The sequence below is a fragment of the Anolis carolinensis genome, unplaced genomic scaffold (assembly GCF_035594765.1).
Source record: "Anolis carolinensis isolate JA03-04 unplaced genomic scaffold, rAnoCar3.1.pri scaffold_12, whole genome shotgun sequence".
NCBI classification, from domain to species: Eukaryota; Metazoa; Chordata; class Lepidosauria; order Squamata; family Dactyloidae; genus Anolis; species Anolis carolinensis.
The window spans coordinates 7,012,626-7,031,150 of NW_026943823.1; the positions used below are offsets into that span (position 1 = coordinate 7,012,626).

The 18,525-nt window shown below is 41.1% G+C and overlaps 1 protein-coding gene across 3 annotated transcripts in view; it reads right to left on the reverse strand.

Annotated features, from left to right (window-relative positions):
- Window positions 1–18,525, reverse strand: part of sytl4 (synaptotagmin like 4) — a 47,842-nt gene that overhangs the window by 5,256 nt on the left and 24,061 nt on the right. For all 3 annotated transcript variants that reach the window (XM_062964084.1, XM_062964083.1, XM_062964082.1), the window contains exons 9-16: window positions 18,375–18,472; window positions 16,640–16,732; window positions 11,773–11,951; window positions 7,696–7,798; window positions 4,543–4,704; window positions 4,239–4,344; window positions 2,951–3,050; window positions 140–348 (exon numbers count right to left, since the gene is read on the reverse strand). In XM_062964084.1, the coding sequence (XP_062820154.1) occupies window positions 140–348; window positions 2,951–3,050; window positions 4,239–4,344; window positions 4,543–4,704; window positions 7,696–7,798; window positions 11,773–11,951; window positions 16,640–16,732; window positions 18,375–18,472 (1,050 nt within the window). The remainder of the gene's footprint in view (window positions 1–139; window positions 349–2,950; window positions 3,051–4,238; window positions 4,345–4,542; window positions 4,705–7,695; window positions 7,799–11,772; window positions 11,952–16,639; window positions 16,733–18,374; window positions 18,473–18,525) is intronic.

Genomic DNA, 18,525 nt, shown 5'->3' on the forward strand with positions numbered 1-18,525 from the left:
CAGGGCTTCACAATGGCAATGTGACTCCCCATTGCACTTTAGATACTATGTGCATTGGGTTCAGTGGATGGTGGGCACCACTTATGGGTCTTCCACCTTGACTTGAGCCAACCCCAGTCCCTCTGAGGAGCCTCCTCACCGTTCCCGACTCCAAGCCGGACTCCGCCCAAGAAGTCATTGCTGGAAAGAGGCTCCCGGTCCCATACAGTGAGCTCCAAGCAGATGTGGGCCAACTCTTCTGGGCTGATGTTGTTGTAGACCAAGGTGTGGTTGTAGTGAGGGTTCAGACTCTTCTTCACCACCGGGGTCTTCCTTTTGGTGGCCTTATTCCTCAGAGGTAGCAAGTATCTGCGGAAACAAGTAAGATTTGCCATTTTTATTAAAGATACTTCTGATGGAGAATTAACAATATCTCACATGCTTCTTGCTGTCTGTTTTTATGAACCCACCCCCCCTCCAATCACATTTGCATGCCTCCTGTCTCCATGACTAAAAGCCATGCTTCATCACCCTTGAAGTAAAGCAGAGGTTCTCTAATTATTTTAGCTGCAAAGTCCTTTTGGAAGCAAAAGTTTCTCATGGATCCCCAATAAATGTTTATATAATACATAATACAATACAATACAATATATATCTCAGGCATGGGCCAGGACAATGGCAGATGGATGGAGAATGTTTGTGTGAATTGATTCACACAGTGGAGAAAAAGGAAAGAAAGAACAATATAACATTTAACCAAAACTTAACAGCATTTCAGTGGAAGACCCAAAGGGCCATCCAATCTAACCCTCTTCTGTCATGAAGAAAGAACACAGTCAAAGCACCCTCAACAGATGGCCACCCAGCCTTTGTTGTAATAATAATAATAATAATAATAATAATAATAATAATAATAATAATAATAAGGCAGAATATGTAAAGCAAAGTGAAGAACCTGCTTTGACTGAAGTCAAAAATCAGAAACTCCTCAAAGCACAGCAGACAAAGAATCAGTACAAGAAAATCGCACTACAAACTAGAGCTGACAGCTGGCACAACAAAACATTGCATGGAAAGTTCCTTGACAAAATTGAAGGAAAAGCTGATAAGGAGAAGACCTGGCTCTGGCTCATGAATGGGACCCTGAAGAAGGAGACAGAAGGCCTGATCCTTGCAGCCCAGGAACAAGCCATCAAAACAAATGCAATTAAGGCCAAGATAAAAAAAATCAGCTGATGACCCAAAATGCAGACTGTGCAAGGAAGCTGACGAAACCATTGATCATATCCTCAGCTGCTGTAAGGAAATTTCACAGACAGACTACAAACAGAGGCACAACTATGTGGCCCAAATGATTCATTGGAATTTATGCCTCAAGTACCTCCTCCCAGCAGTAAAGAACTGGTGGGATCACAAACCTGCAAAAGTATTGGAAAATGATCATGCAAAGATACTGTGGGACTTCCGAATCCAGACTGACAAAGTTCTGGAACACAACACACCAGACATCACAGTTGTGGAAAAGAAAAAGTTTTGGATCATTGATGTCGCCATCCCAGGTGACAGTCGCATTAACGAAAAACAACAGGAAAAACTCAGCCGCTATCAGGACCTCAAGATTGAACTTCAAAGACTCTGGCAGAAACCAGTGCAGGTGGTCCCGGTGGTGATGGGCACACTGGGAGCCGTGCCAAAAGATCTCAGCCGGCATTTGGAAACAATAGACATTGAGAAAATTACGACCTGCCAACTGCAAAACGCCACCCTACTGGGATCTGCACACATCATCCGAAAATACATCACACAGTCCTAGACACTTGGGAAGTGTTCGACTTGTGATTTTGTGATACGAAATCCAGCATATCTATCTCGTTTGCTGTGTCATAATAAAATAACATAATAATAATAATAATAATAATAATAATAATAATAATAATAATAATAATAATAATCGCAGCAGAAACCCAAGAGGCCACCCACCCCTGTTAGTAGCCAACCTGTTAGTAGCTTTTGTGTCCACTTTCATGATGCTAACCATGTGAGATTCCTCTCCCTTTGTTTCACCATGAGAGAGGAAAATTTTACTCCTCATTTTCTATTGGACTTATACCTTTATCCGGATTTGATTCACCTACACAAATTTTTGTAAGTAAAGTTTTTAAAATCTCATCAGTTTGGTTGATGTTTTTAGTTTGGTCTGATATATTCTACTAGTGCATGTTATTTGCTGTTTTATCAATGGGAGGAAACGGGGATGCTGGAACTTTGTAAAGCTTACTCTATATAAAGTTTACTACTTAAACCTTATGGATCTCCATTTACTCTGCTAATTTGTGCCAAATAAGATTGAAAGACAATCTTGGACAAACAGCTCTAAGCATAAATTAACTCCATCAACCCCAACCAAATATCAAAACTGGCAGAAAGCGAATTGGGGAAGAGGATGAGGGCTGAGAAAGAATAGTTGCTTACCTGTAACCATGTTTCTTCGAGTTGTCATCTATGAAATCTGCACATATGGTAGTTTGCTGCGCAGGCACATCAAACTACCATATGTGCAATTTCACAGAGACCACGAAGAAGAAACTCTGCTTTCAACACCTTGAATAAACTAGGTAGGGAATTCTCAGAAGTCAGGCGAGGACATTTCGCACCATCTACGGTACTTTGCCTTAGCCAGAAAAAGCTGAACTATTTACACAAAATAAATCAATACATGGCCACCGTGTTCAGCTTTTCTTGGACATGAATGCACACATAAAAACATGTTATAATTTACACAGCTCTACATACGGTCGCTTCCCAGAGCCTAATATTTGAGCATGCACAATGCCAAGCAAAGTACAAGAGGATTATTCTTCCAATGTAACATGACCAGCCCTAAATTCTTACAATTTAGAAAGGGCATTATTAGCTGTGAGTCCCCTATCTTTCTTTTCACCAAATCTTCAAACAGGTCCAGTTTGCTCACCCTTTGACAAAGCTGTCAGAAGTCCCTCCAGATTTGGCTGCTGTCAAATTTTTGGCTTCTTTGATCCAGACTTGAAGTTCGCCGCCGTCTTCCTTTTTGCCTAAAGAAACCATTGTGAGTAGCATAAATGGTCAAAGTCAGAAATAGAAATACAGTAGAGTCTCACTTATCCAACACTCGCTTATCCAATGTTTTGGATTATCCAACGCATTTTTGGAGTCCATGTTTTCAATATGTTGTGATATTTTGGTGCTAAATTCGTAAATACAGTAATTACTACATAGCATTACTGCGTATTGAACTACTTTTTCCGTCAAATTTGTTGTATAGCATGATGTTTTGATGCTTAATTTGTAAAATCATAACCTAATTTGATGTTTAATAGGCTTTTCCTTAATCCCTCCTTATTATCCAACATATTCACTTATCCAACATTCTGCCGGCCCGTTTACGTTGGATAAGCGAGACTCTACTGTATATATAATCAAAAGAGAGTCCCCTGACCATATACAGTAGAGTCTCGCTTATCCAACATAAACGGGCCGGCAGAATGTTGGATAAGCGAATATGTTGGATAATAAGGAGGCATTAAGGAAAAGCCTATTAAACATCAAATTAGGTTATGATTTTTACAAATGAAGCACCAAAACATCATGTTAGACAACAAATTTGGCAGAAAAAGTAGTTCAATACACAATAATGCTATATAGTAATTACTGTATTTATGAATTTAGCACCAAAATATCACGATATATTGAAAACATTGACTACAAAAATGCATTGGATAATCCAGAATGTTGGATAAGCGAGTGTTGGATAAGTATGACTCTACTGTAAAACAAATTTTGAAAACTTTATGAGTCTCCACCTAAAGAAAAAAAGATTTCTAAATCTGATCGAGTAAATAATTCTGTATATTGGAGCCCTCGACGGCGCAGCATGTTAAAGAACTGAGCTGCTGAACTTGCAGACTGAAAGGTCACAGGTTCAAATACGGGGACCGAAGTGAGCTCCTGCTGTCAGCTCCAGCTTCTGCCAACTTAGCAGTTCGAAAACATGCAAATGTGAGTAGATTAATAGGTACTGCTTTAGCGGGAAGGTAACGGCACTCCTTGCAATCATGCCAGCCACATGACCTTGGAGGTGTCTACGGACAACGCCGGCTCTTCGGCTTAGAAATTGAGATGAGCACCAACTCCCAGAATTGGACACGACTCGACTTAATGAATAGATAGTATTTAAGGAGAAAAATGAGGAGCTACAACACACATGGCTTTGGGATACTCACTTTTCCTCCCACTTCCCGCAATGGTTTGCTTGGCAGGTGGAATGAACTTCAAGGAAACCACCAACTCGCCTTTGTATTGAGGCGAGGCAGCCAAATCCGCCGTGTGCTAGAAAAGAGAACAACATGTACCGGAGAGCAACAGGTATTGAATGAATACGGGCGTTTTCTAAATTTGAGGCCAACACAACCAACCTGGTTTCTGCAAGGTTTACTTACGGCACCCATGAGAAAGGTTTACACAACAATATTGATAAAGGAGCTGTTGTAAGAGTGGTAACTCCAAATAAGCAAAGATAGGACAAACCTTGCCATGCAGAGGGAGGGTCTCCTCCAAGGGGCTCTCCATGTTCCAGGAGTCCATGGGGACCTCTGCTTCGCCCAAGAATGTATTCCGGCCAAAGCGATCGTGATGCCAGACCGAGAATTGCAAGGTCCTGGCCAGCAGAATGGACTTGTTGATCTCATACTGTAAAGTGGTGAGAAGAGAAAGAAGTACTTAGCTATGGCACTCCAATAATGTACGGTGCTATTGCTGTATGATACACAACCCAAGATAAAATCCAGTTCCCAAGAATGTGGTCCTTTTCCCCACCAAAGCTTACAAAGCACAGGCTTTCAATGACAAATCTTCCTTATCATAGAATCATAGAATAGTAGAGTTGGAAGAGACCTCATGGGCCATCCAGTCCAACCCCCTGCCAAGAAGCAGGAAATCGCATTCAAAACACCCCCGACAGATGGCCATCCAGCCTCTGTTTAAAAGCCTCCTTGACTGCAAAGCACTGCTCAGTTCAATGCAGAAGATTCTCGTGTTTTAAATAGCTTCTCATTTGTGTTGTCGAAGGCTTTCATAGCCAGAATCACAGGGTTGTTGTGTGTTTTCCGGGCTGTATGGCCACGTTTCAGAAGCATTCTCTCCTGACGTTTTGCCCACATCTACCCTGTTTCCGCTAAAATAAGACATCCCCAGAAAATAGAGGTTTTGCTGAATTGCTAAATATAAGGCCTCCCCCGAAAGTAAGACCTAGCAAAGTTTTTGTTTGGAAGCATGCCCGCCAAAGAGAACACCAGAGCTTGCAGGATCGGTAAATGTACTTACCATAGAGTGTTGTACATGGAAATATTGGTAGTAACAAGAAATTTGTGATAGGATTCACAGTTTGACTGGTTATGCTGGTTTGTGATGACAACTACCGTACTGTACAGTATATAATAAATGTTCATTTTTTGTTCAACAATAAATGTTAATTCTTCTTCATGGAAAAATAAGACTTCACCTGAAAATATGACCTAGCGCATCTTTGGGAGCAAAAATTAATATAAGACACTGTCTTATTTTCGGGGAAACACGGTATGGCAGGCATCCTCAGAGTTTGTGAAAAAATATTGGGGGAAAAAACTAAACAAGGAAGGTTTATATATCCGTGGAAGGTCCAGGGTGGGAGAAAGAACTCTTGTCTGTTGGAGGCCAGGGTGAATGTTGTAATTAATCACCTTGATTAGTATTAATGGCCTTGCCAGCTACATGTCCTGGTTTCTTCCTGCCTGGAGGAATCCTTTGATCAGAGACATTCGTTGCCCCTGATTGATTCATGTCTGGAATTCTCATTTCTTACCTCCAAATGGAGAAGAAACTGTAGAAGCAGAGGCTCCTTATCCCTGATTTTCATACCACAAACACAGCTTGGGAAAAGTGTGACAGGCTGAGGAGTGTTTTATGGTTTATGGTTTACATCTACCACCTGCTGAGACTTCCTTGTTTCTAGTTTAGCTAAATTGTCATAGCAGAGGTGTGTTTTTCTAGCAACCCTATATTGTCATGAACAATATACATAGGAGACCTTGTTGCAATGGTCTCCAGGGGGATTCAGACACATCAGATTTCCAAACCAGGTTTCCTGGAGGAGAGGGAAACTGTGACCATTGTTTTTGCCTGGGGATTGGAAAAGGAGTTGTATTTATATACTCAGCAGACCTTTCCACGCAACAGATCTTGTTGATTTGCAGAGTGTTCTGCCCTCTGGTGATGACATTATCAAAATACATAGAAGGGAGGGTTAAGTCTGTGTACTGCTACCCAAAACAAAAGCCATTTCCGAATGTTACACAAGCCTTGCAAGAGGCAACGTAGGACAGCCTTTTCCACCTGGGAGCACAACCAGCTCTGATGTAATCTTAACTGACTTGACTTTACTTCAAAGACATCAGAGCAAGAAAACTGACTTTAATACAGATGAGAGGCGTATCTGTACTTTTCCAATCCCTCAACAGGATGCCCAACACACATGCCCTGGGCATTCCTGGCATACATACAACACATCTATCGGACAGATGGCAAGCTATTTAACCTCAGCAGACTGAGAGCCAAAACCAAGGTCACCACAACATCTGTTATAGAACTCCAATATGCTGATGACAACGTAGTCTGTGCGCATTCAGAAGACGACCTACAAGCCACTCTAAACACCTTTGCAGGAGCATACGAGAAGCTCGGCCTCTCACTGAACATCGAGAAAACCAAAGTGCTCTTCCAACAGGCACCAGCTAATCCCTCTGCAAAGCCAGGAATACAGCTTAACGGTGTAACATTAGAAAGCGTCGACCATTTCTGCTACCTTGGCAGCCACCTCTCCACAAAAGTCAACATCGACACTGAAATACAACACCGGCTGAGCTCTGCGAGTGCAGCATTTTTCCGTATGAAGCAGAGAGTGTTTGATGACCGGGACATCCGTAGAGAGACCAAGGTGTTTGTTTACAAAGCCATTCCCCTCCCAACCCTGCTCTACGCCTGCGAAACGTGGACTGTGTACAGATGTCACACCAAACTCCTGGAGCGTTTCCATCAGCGTTGCCTCAGGAAAATCCTGCAAATCTCTTGGGAAGACAGGCGGACAAATGTCAGCGTATTTGAAGAAGCAAAGACCACCAGCACTGAAGTGATGCTCCTACACCATCAACTCCGCTGGACTAAAGGCCACGTTGTCCGGATGCCCAAAGATCACCGTCTCCCAAAGAAGCTGCTCTACTCCAAACTCAAGAATGGGAAACAGAATGTTGTTGGGCAGGAAAAGAGATTTAAAGATGGGCTTAAAGGCAACCTTAAAAACTGTGGCATAGACACTGAGAACTGGGAAGCCCTGGCCCTTGAGCGCTCTAATTGGAGGTCAGCTGTGACCAGCAGTGCTGTGGAGTTCGAAGAGGCATGAATAGAGGTCTTAAGGGAGAAACGTGCCAAGAGGAAGGAGCGTCAAGCCAACCCAAACCAGGACCACCTTCCACCTGGAAACCGATGTCCTCACTGCGGGAGAACATGCAGATCAAGAATAGGTCTCTTCAGCCATCTACGGATCCATCCCTAAGATAGCGAAGACGGAGGACCATCATCCTCGAACTACGAGGGATTGCCTAAGTAAGTAAGTAAGTAAGTAAGTACAACACACACACAGACAAGCACCTTGAGCAATTCGTGGTACAGGGGATTGACCGTGTTGCGCTTGATAGTGGTCTTGCGCTTCCCCTGCCGGGATTTGTCTGGGAGAAGGTACGTCTTCACATACCTGCAGGAGACAAAAGAAATAGGTTTGCACCTTGCATTTGCCGGCTCTTCCTGGATCTCCGGAGAGTTTAGAATTTGATAGAAGGGCTACTTTCCAAACAGATCGCTCTCAAAGACAAAGTTTAAGGAGAAGTGCGAGATTAGCAGAGCGAGGAGATTGTGGCTAAGCCAGTTCTCTTGGGAAGAATTGGGGAGGCAGGCATCTGGCGCCTCGTTGGTAGCAGCTCGTTTCTCTTGGGAAGATTTGGGGAGTTCACGCACAGTGAACTGAGGACAACAAATTCAGATCCTTGCAAAGCCATGACATTCACAAGATGACCCTGGACAAGTCTCATTGTCTATCATGTTTATTTACTTCACAGGCTTGTTGCAAAGTGGGACATGAAAGCGCTAACTAGGTTAGTTGTGCAAAGGAATCTACACAGTTTCCATCACCGGAGACAGGGACAAATGCAACCTAAGACACTGAGGACACATTGCCCCTTTCGGCTCCTCCTTTCAGCTTCCTTCCCTGCTTTCAGGAAAATAGAGCTTGCTTGTTCTTTCCCATCTTCTTTCCTAATGTGATTTTCTTCAGAGATGCCACCTGGTGTTTGTTTGCTTTTTGCATTCCTTCTCTTTTCTGTTTCCTTCTCTCTAATCTAATGGAACTGTAGGGAAGGTAAAACATTACCATTGTGTGCCTTTAAATTTCTTTATTTATGGTGACTCTTAGGGCAAATCTATCACAGGATTTCCTTAGCAATAATGGTTCAGAGACCTATCTCTTTCGGCAATCAGTTTTCATCACAAATTTAAAACTTGCACCTTGTGTCCACTATATTTTAATCTTTGTTTAGTGTATTTTAACACGTGTATTTTATAGAAATATGTTTTAATAAGTGTATTTTACATAATGATGTAGTTTTTTTAGCTATGTTGTAACCCACCTCGAGCCACAAGGAGGGGCAGGTAAGAAATACTATTATTATTATTATTATTATTATTATTATTATTATTATTATTATATTATGACACAGCAAACAAGATAGATATGCTGGATTTCGTATCTTGTTTGCTGTGTCATAATAAAATAATAATAATAATAATAATAATAATAATAATAATAATAATAATAATAAAAAATTTATTCTTATATCCCGCCCCATCTCCCCGAGGGGACTCGGGGCGGCTCACAACAATAATAAAAACAGTGACAAATTACACATTGTAAAATCAAACATGAAAAGCAGTCATACAATCAATACATACATCACATGTTAAAAAATTATTATTATTATTATTATTATTATTATTGTATGTATTTTGTGTCATAATAAAATAATAATAATAATAATTGTATGTCTTTTGTAGAAATATGTTTTAATAAGTGTATTTTACATAATGATGTAGTTTTTTTTAGCTATGTTGTAACCCATCTCGAGCCACAAGGAGCGGCAGGTAAGAAATACAATTATTATTATTATTATTATTATTATTATTATTATTATTATTATTATTTTGTTCTAATTTTATATATTTATTTCAGTGTTTCCTAGAAAGGAAATTATTATTATTATTGACACAACAACATTGTATGACACAGCAAACAAGATAGATATGCTGGATTTCGTATCACAAAATCCAAGTCGAACACTTCCCAAGCGTCTAGGACTGTGTGATGTGTTTTTGAATGATGCTCACAGATCCCAGTCGGGTGGCCTTTTGCAGTTGGCAGATCGTAATTTTGTCAATGTCTATGGTTTCCAAATGCCGGCTGAGATCTTTTGGCACGGCACCCAATGTGCCCATCACCACCGGGACCACCTGCACTGGTTTCTGCCAGAGTCTTTGAAGTTCAATCTTGAGGTCCTTATTATTATTATGATTGTTGTTGTTGTTGTTGTTGTTGTTATATACACAACAAGATTAGTACACAGCAGGCAAGATCACTATACTGGCTGTTGTATTGGAGCACACGTCAGACACTTCCCAAGTGTCGAGTACTGTGTGATGTATCAGCGAATAATGCGTGCAGATCCGATTAGGGTGGCCTTTTGCAGCTGATACATGGTAATTTTGTCAGTGCTGATTGTTTTTAAGTGCTGGCCAAGGTCTTTAGGCACTGCACCCAGTGCACCCACCACCACTGGGACTATCTTTACTGGCTTGTGCCAGAGTCTTTGCATTTTGATCTTTAAATCCTCGTATCGCGTAAGCTTTTCCAGTTGCTTCTCGTCAATTCTGCTTTCCTCAAACTTTAGAATGTGTGACGTGAAGAAAAACAGTCAGGAAAGAAGATGGCAAAAGTTTCCAGCCCAAAGTGATCAAGCTTGAAAAAGTTACTTTTTACAGTAAGGTAAAGGTAAAGGTTTTCCCCTGACCTGATCAAGCTTGAAAAAGTTACTTTTTACAGTAAGGTAAAGGTAAAGGTTTTTCCCTGACATTAAGTCTAATCGTGTCCTGTGACCAAAATATGCATATGAAAATATGTGGTATGAATGAGAGGAATGAATTAGTACATTTGAAGACACCAGTATGTAGACTAAGGCCTGGAAAACTACCTGCTCAGGAATTGTAATTAAAACCTGCTAATGAGACCTGAAATAGTTGATCTGTCCAGCAAACTGTGATAAGAACTGTGAATGATAAGAGAAATGTTTACATCTGTCAACATCTGTCAACATTTGCTAACTTGATGAACTTCTGGGGCAGAGCTGCTTGTTTGCTAACACCAATCAAGAGGAATCAACATCTGGTCCAGGAAACAGGATATTCCAGGATGGGAGACGTCTATCACTCATTTACAACTTTGGGACAACATCATCAGCAAAATATTGCTATATAAGTGACCTTATGACAGTCCAGAAGGTGTGACAGACAGCGACGCTGTTCACCCGCCATGCTCAGTGGAAATGGTGTCCTTGGGAGTGGCAGATCTGCTCTGGGAAAGCAGGATTCTGTTCACTGTTTGGGGCCTCCTTTTCTCAGGGAAAGAGGAAGGAGTGCATTTTGAAGTCATGGTCTTTTTGAAGTTTTGGCGTTTGGCGTTTTGGAATTATGTCTTGGCAGGCAACAGTGGAAGCTGGGTCTGGCCTAAGCAGGTGCTTCTCCAAGAAGGGAGAAAGAATATGGTAATATTTGTGTGCATGAAGATGGATGCATGTTGTGTGTGAATGAAGAATGAAAATGTAACCCCCCCCCCTTGTTTGTTTCTTAGCCAATGTAACTGTAGGTTGTTTGTGAATCCAATGTAGTTGCATAGAATCTGTATGTTTGTATGTCTAAATGTTGTTCTTTGTTCTGCTATACCTCTCAGACTGAAATTGCAATAAAAAGAACCTATGCTTTAAGGTTATTGAAAAGTTATTCATAACATTTTTGGTGTCAGAAGTGGGATATTCTGTTCAGTCTGAGCAGGATATTTTAACTTTTGTTTTAAAAGTCTTCATGACAGTCCGACTCTGGGGGTTGGTGCTCATCTCCATTTCTAAGCCGAAGAGCCGGCATTGTCCATAGACACCTCCAAGGTCATGTGGCCGGCATGACTGAATGGAGCACCGTTACCTTCCCGCTTGAGCAGTACCTACTGATCTACTCACATTGGCATGTTTTCGAACTGCTAGGTTGGCAGAAGCTGGGGCTAACAGCGGGAGCTCATTCTGCTCCCTGGGTTTGAACTGCTGACCTTTCGGTCCACAAGTTCAGGAGCTCAGTGGTTTAATCCGCTGTGCCACCTAGGGCTCCTTTTACAGTAAAACTCCCCAAATTCAAAAACTAGCATTTCCAGCAAGTTTGCAATCAGAAGGAGAAAGAGAAAAGCATGTCAATTCAGCCATCATGTCGAAAGATATTTAAGGAACAAGCCCAAACTGGATATGGACTTGAACAGATGGCAAATCTATACTTGCAGGGTAAAAAAATTAATCTGCCAAGCCTCTTGTCTTCCCTTGCACTGGGTGACAATGAATTATATGCTGCCTAGCAGGCACTCACGGGTTGGAGCGTTTCTTGGCTTCGTCGGCATATGCCAAGCGGCGGCAGTCCTTCACGTGGATGAACAAGGTCTGGGTCTTCTCCTCATAGTTCAAGCTGAAGGCAATCTCCCCTGTGACGCAGACATTGCCAAAATCACCCGCCTCGCTATAAAGACTGACCATGCTTCCCAAAGTGCTCTGAGGAAATGGAAAACAAAAAAGAATTACATACATCACTTGCTGCAAAGAGGAAAAACATCCATTATCTATATATATAAAAGAGTAATGGTGTCCGTCCCTCCCACTAAACAACAAAAGTACAAGCCCCAGAACCTAGAAATTTAGCAACACAACCCACCATCCTTGCCCCTAGGTTCCGACAACAAAAAGAAAAGAAAAATAAAGTCCTAATTAGAGGGAGAGGAATAATTGTTTTTATCCAATTGCTGCCAGTTAGAAGGCTAAGCTCCGCCCACTTGGTCTCCTAAGCAACCCACTCAGCCCAGTGTTAATAAAAGAATTAAAAAAAATACAAATAATACAATAAAAATAATAAAAAACACTAAAAAATTAATACAATAAAATACTATAATAACAAAATAACTAAAAAATAATACAGCAAAAATAATAAAATATAATAAATAAAAAAGATAAGTTACAACAAAATTAATTTAAAAAATACAAATAAAAATTCCACAATAATTTTTAACCAATACCACCACCACTTTGCCACAGCAACGCGTGGCTGGGCACAGCTAGTAATATCTAAGACTGCAACTACCTTCAGGCTTAGCCAGCAACGAGGAAACATGGGAGCTGCAATCCACCACCTGGAGAAACATAGGTTCCCTACATAGAGAAGATCTTTCTTGTCTAATGTGTACTCAAGTCATCTTGGATCTATTTCATTTACTTTCTACTCCAGCCTGCTTTTCCAGAAACAAAATGTGTTCTCAAGAACTTCATGTAGAGATAAAGTTGTCCTATTACTAGCTAATATACAGAATAGAACGATGGTAACAAACTAAATATAATCATTCCAGGCGCATGCAAAATGAACAAATGAAGACTGTTTACAACATCACATCAAACATTATATTCATGCTTGTATGTTTTTCCACAGTAACAGATAAGTACCCTGTTTCCCCGAAAATAGGACAGTGTCTTATATTAATTTTTGCTCCCAAAGATGTGCTAGGTCTTATTTTAAGGGGATGTCTTATTTTTCCACAAAGAAGAATTCACATTTATGGCTGAATTTTAAAAAAATGAAAATGTATTATCTACTGTACAGTAGTGGTCATCACAAACCAGCGTAACCAAACTGTGAATCCTTTCAAGAATTTCTATATTATATTTTATTGCTATACTGTTTTAAAATTACTGTTTTAAATTTCTGTTTGTATGTAAATTTATGTTGTTGTTGGGCTTGTCCCTGTGTAAGCTGCCCTGAGTCCCTTCTGGGAGATGGAGGTGGGATACAAGAATAAAGTTATTATCATATTATTATTATTATTATTATTATTATTATTATTATTATTATTTCTTGTTACTACCTTTATTTCCATGTACAACAATCTATGGTATGTACATTTACCAATCCTGCATGTTTCCAAACAAAAACTTTACTAGGTCTTACTTTCGGGGGAGGCCTTATATTTAGCAATTCAGCAAAACCTCTACTAGGTCTTACTTTCTGGGGATGTCTTATTTTCAGGGAAACAGGGTATATTCAATGGCTGAGTTCAATACTTTGAATTTCAGTATTGCCCCACGCAGATATTGTCCCACGCAGTATTGTCCCACAAAAATCATCCAGCCAACGTTGGAATGAGGAAGTGCCATCACAGTGGATGATGAAGCAGCTGCTCCCCCTATGGCCGGAATCGAACATCCCCTCAGGAGACGGTTAAATTGCCTCTGCGTCTGTCTCTGTCTCTGTTCTATGTGTATATAGGCAATGAATGTTTGCCTTATATGTATACAATGTGATCCACCCTGAGTCCCCTTCGGGGTGAGAAGGGCGGAATATAAATACTGCAAATAAATAAATAAATAACCAGACAAACTGTGAATCCTATCAAGAATTTCTTGTTACTACCAATATTTCCATGTACAACACTCTATGGTACATACATTTACCGATCCTGCATGCTCTGGTGTTCTGTTTGGCGGACATGCTTCCAAACAAAAACTTTTCTAGGAAGGCATGGTCAATAAAATAAAACAACTGATAATTTCTTCTATAAATTGTGGTTCACACTTTGGATAAATTCAACATTGTCCCATATAAATTAATGTCTCAGAGATGCGTATAAAGGAATGTAAAACATAAACGAGTGTCAAACAACAAGGGTTCCCGGGTATTTTGTGATCCTTGTTTCTGGATAAATATCCCTTCTTCAGGTTACTTAGAATCATAGAATCATAGAATAGTAGAGTTGGAAGAGACCTCATGGGCCATCCAGTCCAACCCCCTGCTAAGAAGCAGGAAATCGCATTCAAAGCACCCCCGACAGATGGCCATCCAGCCTCTGCTTAAAAGCCTCCAAGGAAGGAGCCTCCACCACGGCCCCAGGGGAGAGAGTTCCACTGCCGAACAGCTCTCACAGTGAGGAAGTTCTTCCTGATGTTCAGGTGGAATCTCCTTTCCTGTAGTTTGAAGCCATTGTTCCGTGTCCTAGTCTGCAGGGCAGCAGAAAACAAGCTCCCTCCCTCCTCCCTATGACTTCCCCTCACGTATTTGTACATGGCTATCATGTTTCCTCTGAACCTTCTGAGGGTTCTTTCATGCATTCCTAGTAGAATCTCCTGGAGCTTATATTACCCTGTTTCCCCTAAAATAAGACATCCCCAGAAAATAAGACCTAGTAGAGGTTTTGCTGAATTGCTAAATATAAGGCCTCCCCCGAAAGTAAAACCTAGAAAAGTTTTTGTTTGGAAGCATGTCCGCCAAACAGAACACCAGAGCATGCAGGATCGGTAAATGTATGTACCATTGAGTGTTGTACATGGAAATATTGGTAGTAACAAGAAATTTGTGATAGGATTCACAGTTTGACTGGTTATGCTGGTTTGTGATGACAACTACCGTACTGTACAGTATATAATAAATGTTCATTTTTTTGTTCAACAATAAATGTTAATTCTTCTTCATGGAAAAATAAGACTTCACCTGAAAATATGACCTAGCGCATCTTTGGGAGCAAAAATTAATATAAGACACTGTCTTATTTTCGGGGAAACACGGTATGGCAGGCATCCTCAGAGTTTGTGAAAAAATATTGGGGGGAAAAACTAAACAAGGAAGGTTTATATATCCGTGGAAGGTCCAGGGTGGGGGAAAGAACTCTTGTCTGTTGGAGGCCAGGGTGAATGTTGTAATTAATCACCTTGATTAGTATTAATGGCCTTGCCAGCTACGTGTCCTGGTTTCTTCCTGCCTGGAGGAATCCTTTGATCAGAGATTCACAGTTTGTCTGGTTATTTATTTATTTATTTGCAGTATTTATATTCCGCCCTTCTCACCCCGAAGGGGACTCAGGGTGGATCACATTGTATACATATAAGGCAAACATTCATTGCCTATATACACATAGAACAGAGACAGACGCAGAGGCAATTTAACCGTCTCCTGAGGGAATGTTCGATTCCGGCCATAGGGGGAGCAGCTGCTTCATCATCCACTGTCATTCCAACGTTGGCTGGATGATTTTTTATGGAGTCGTAAATTGGTTAAATTAGCCTCCCCACTTTATAAGTGGTACCTTAATTTCCTACTTGATAGATGCAACTATCTTTCAGGTTGCTAGGTCAGCAACGAGCAGGGGCTATTTTTTATTTTTAATTGTCAGGTGCTCACCCCGACACGGGCTGGCCTCGAACTCATGACCTCTTGGTCAGAGTGATGTATTGCAGCTGGCTGCTCACCAGCCTGCGCCACAGCCCGGGCCCACATTATGCTGTTTTGTGATGACAACTACTGTACAGTATATAATAAATGTTCATTTTTTTGTTCAACAATAAATGTGAATTCTTCTTCATGGAAAAATAAGACATCCCCTGGAAAATAAGACCTTGCACATCTTTGGGAGCAAAAATTAATATAAGACACTCTCTTATTTTCGGGGAAACACGGTAGCTAGTAATAGGACAACTTTATCTCTATGTGTATTCATAGATTTCTGTGTACTTTTAGTGATTCTCAAGAACTTCAGAATCCCAATTATCTAACCCTCGGAACAACTCAATACAAAGTCCTCTCCTGCAAAACAGATTGCTGAGAAAGAAACTACAGTAGAGTCTCACTTATCCAACATAAATGGGCCAGCAGAGTGTTGGATAAGTGAATATGTTGGATAATAAGGAGGCATTAAGGAAAAGCCTATTAAACATCAAATTAGGTTATGATTTTACAAATGAAGCACCAAAACATCATGTTAGACAACAAATTTGGCAGAAAAAGTAGTTCAATACGCAGTAATGCTATGTAGTAATTACTGTATTTATGAATTTAGCACCAAAATATCATGATATATTGAAAACATTGACTACAAAAATGCGTTGGATAATCCAGAACGTTGGATAAGCGAGTGTTGGATAAGTGAGACTCTACTGTAGTTGGAAAGGAGGAGTAAGTTTTCATATAAAAGGGCTTGTTGACTTAGTTCTGGTTATGAGCACAGCCTTCTTGGCTAAGTACATACTTGGGCATTTTTGTTCATAATCACTAGTGTATGTTTACTCTTCATACCACTGGTAAACTTAAGGGTATCAGTCACAGTGAACCCCATAAACCACCCATGTTCGGCATCACCCATCCTCCCCACTGAAATTGATATTTTTCTGCTGAGTCAAAGGCAATGGGTATCAAGACCACCACTCACCGAGGATGTGCCACTGCGCATGCTGCTTCTGGCCGTCCTCCTCCGGTGGATCTCCACCAGGCTATCAATGTCTTCATCCTCCTCTTCTTCCTCCTGAGAAAAGGCACATAGAAGCGTGCTATAGCATGCCATAATAACAACAACAACAACTATATTTTTGTATCCCGCCTCCATTGGCCATTGAAGTGTAGGGTGCCTCTGGTGGCGCAATGGGTTAAACCAGTGGTTCCCAAAGTGGGCACTACTGCCCCCTGGTGGGCATTGAAGCGATCCGGGGGGGCGGTGATGGCCACAGGTGCATTTGAATGTTTTAACTTTTTTTGTATTACCTTTCTATTCTGAGTTCAAAAAATAGTTTCATATTATCAAGGTTTCTAATTTACACCTTTCTTTACTATATTTTACGAAAAAGGTAGAAACATCTATATATATAAAAGGGTAATGAAATTTCGGCCTAGGACAAAACAACAAAACTACACATCCCAGAAACACTAAACTTGGCAGCACAACCCCTCATCCATGCTTCTACATTCATACAACAAAAAGCTCCAGCTACTCCAGAAAACGGCCAGGCTTTGAGACTGCAAGGCTATTGACTGCTATTCCACCTGGCCAACAAAGGATTCCCATAAGCCACAGCAACGCGTGGCCGGGCAAAGCTAGTCTATATATATATAAAAGGGTAATGAAATTTCGGCCTAGGACAAAACAACAAAACTACACATCCCAAAAACACTAAACTTGGCAGCACAACCCCTCATCCATGCCTCTACGTTCATACAACAAAAAGAAAAGAAAAATAAAGTCCTAATTAGAGGGAGAGGAATAATTGTTTTTAGCGAATTGCTGCCAGTTAGAAGGCTATGCTCCGACCACTTGGTCTCCTAGCAACCCACTCAGCCCAGGGGACAGGCAGAGTTAGGCCTCACTTAGGCCTCTTCCCCACTGCCTATAAAATACAGATTATCTGATTTTAACTGGATTATATGGCAGTGCAGACTCAAGGCCCTTCCACACAGCTATATAACCCATTTATAATCTTATATTATCTGCTTTGCACTAGATTATCTTGAGTCCACACTGCCATATAATCCACTTCAGTGTGCATTTTATACAGCTGCGTAGAAGGGGCCTCATACAATCCAGTTCTAAGCAGTTAATGTAAGATACTTTATTTCCCATACCACCATACTTCGCCACAGCAACGCGTGGCCAGGCACAGCTAGTAATACATATATCTTTCCAGGGGGCACTGCGTAATATTTTTTTTCTGGAAAGGGGGCGGTAGGCCAAATAAGTTTGGGAACCACTGGGTTAAACCCTTGTGCTGGCAGAACTGTTGACTGAAATGTCAGTGGTTCGAATCCAGGGAGAAGGGTGAGCTCCCATCTGTCAGCTCCAGCTTATGCAGGGACATGAGAGAAGCCCCCAACAGGATGGTAAAACATCCAGGCATCCCCTGGGCAACTTCCTTGCAGACGGTCAATTCTCTTACACCAGAAGAGACCTGAAGTTTCTCAAGTCGCTCCTGATACTTAAAAAAACTTAAGTGTAGAGCGTGGGAAAGGCCTTGGGATAATCCTAGGACTCAGCAAGTCATTTCCCTTAGAAATATATTTTTTTACTTGCCCTAAATAGATTATGGGAGATGTGCCTTATTTTAGACCGGAATAATTTCCCTGGAGGCACAATTTTCCATGTAGGTGTCAATTTTTTGAAAGGGTAAGAGGCTCACCATATTGAGGCCTGGAACCGACTTGCTCCTGTCCCCTAGGGTTCCACTTCCATTAAGGGACTCCTCCGGTCGCAGGTCAATCACGGATTTGGTGTACTCTGGAACAAAGATTGGAGCGGAAATCAGAGGACCATTGCTTCCAATGAACAAA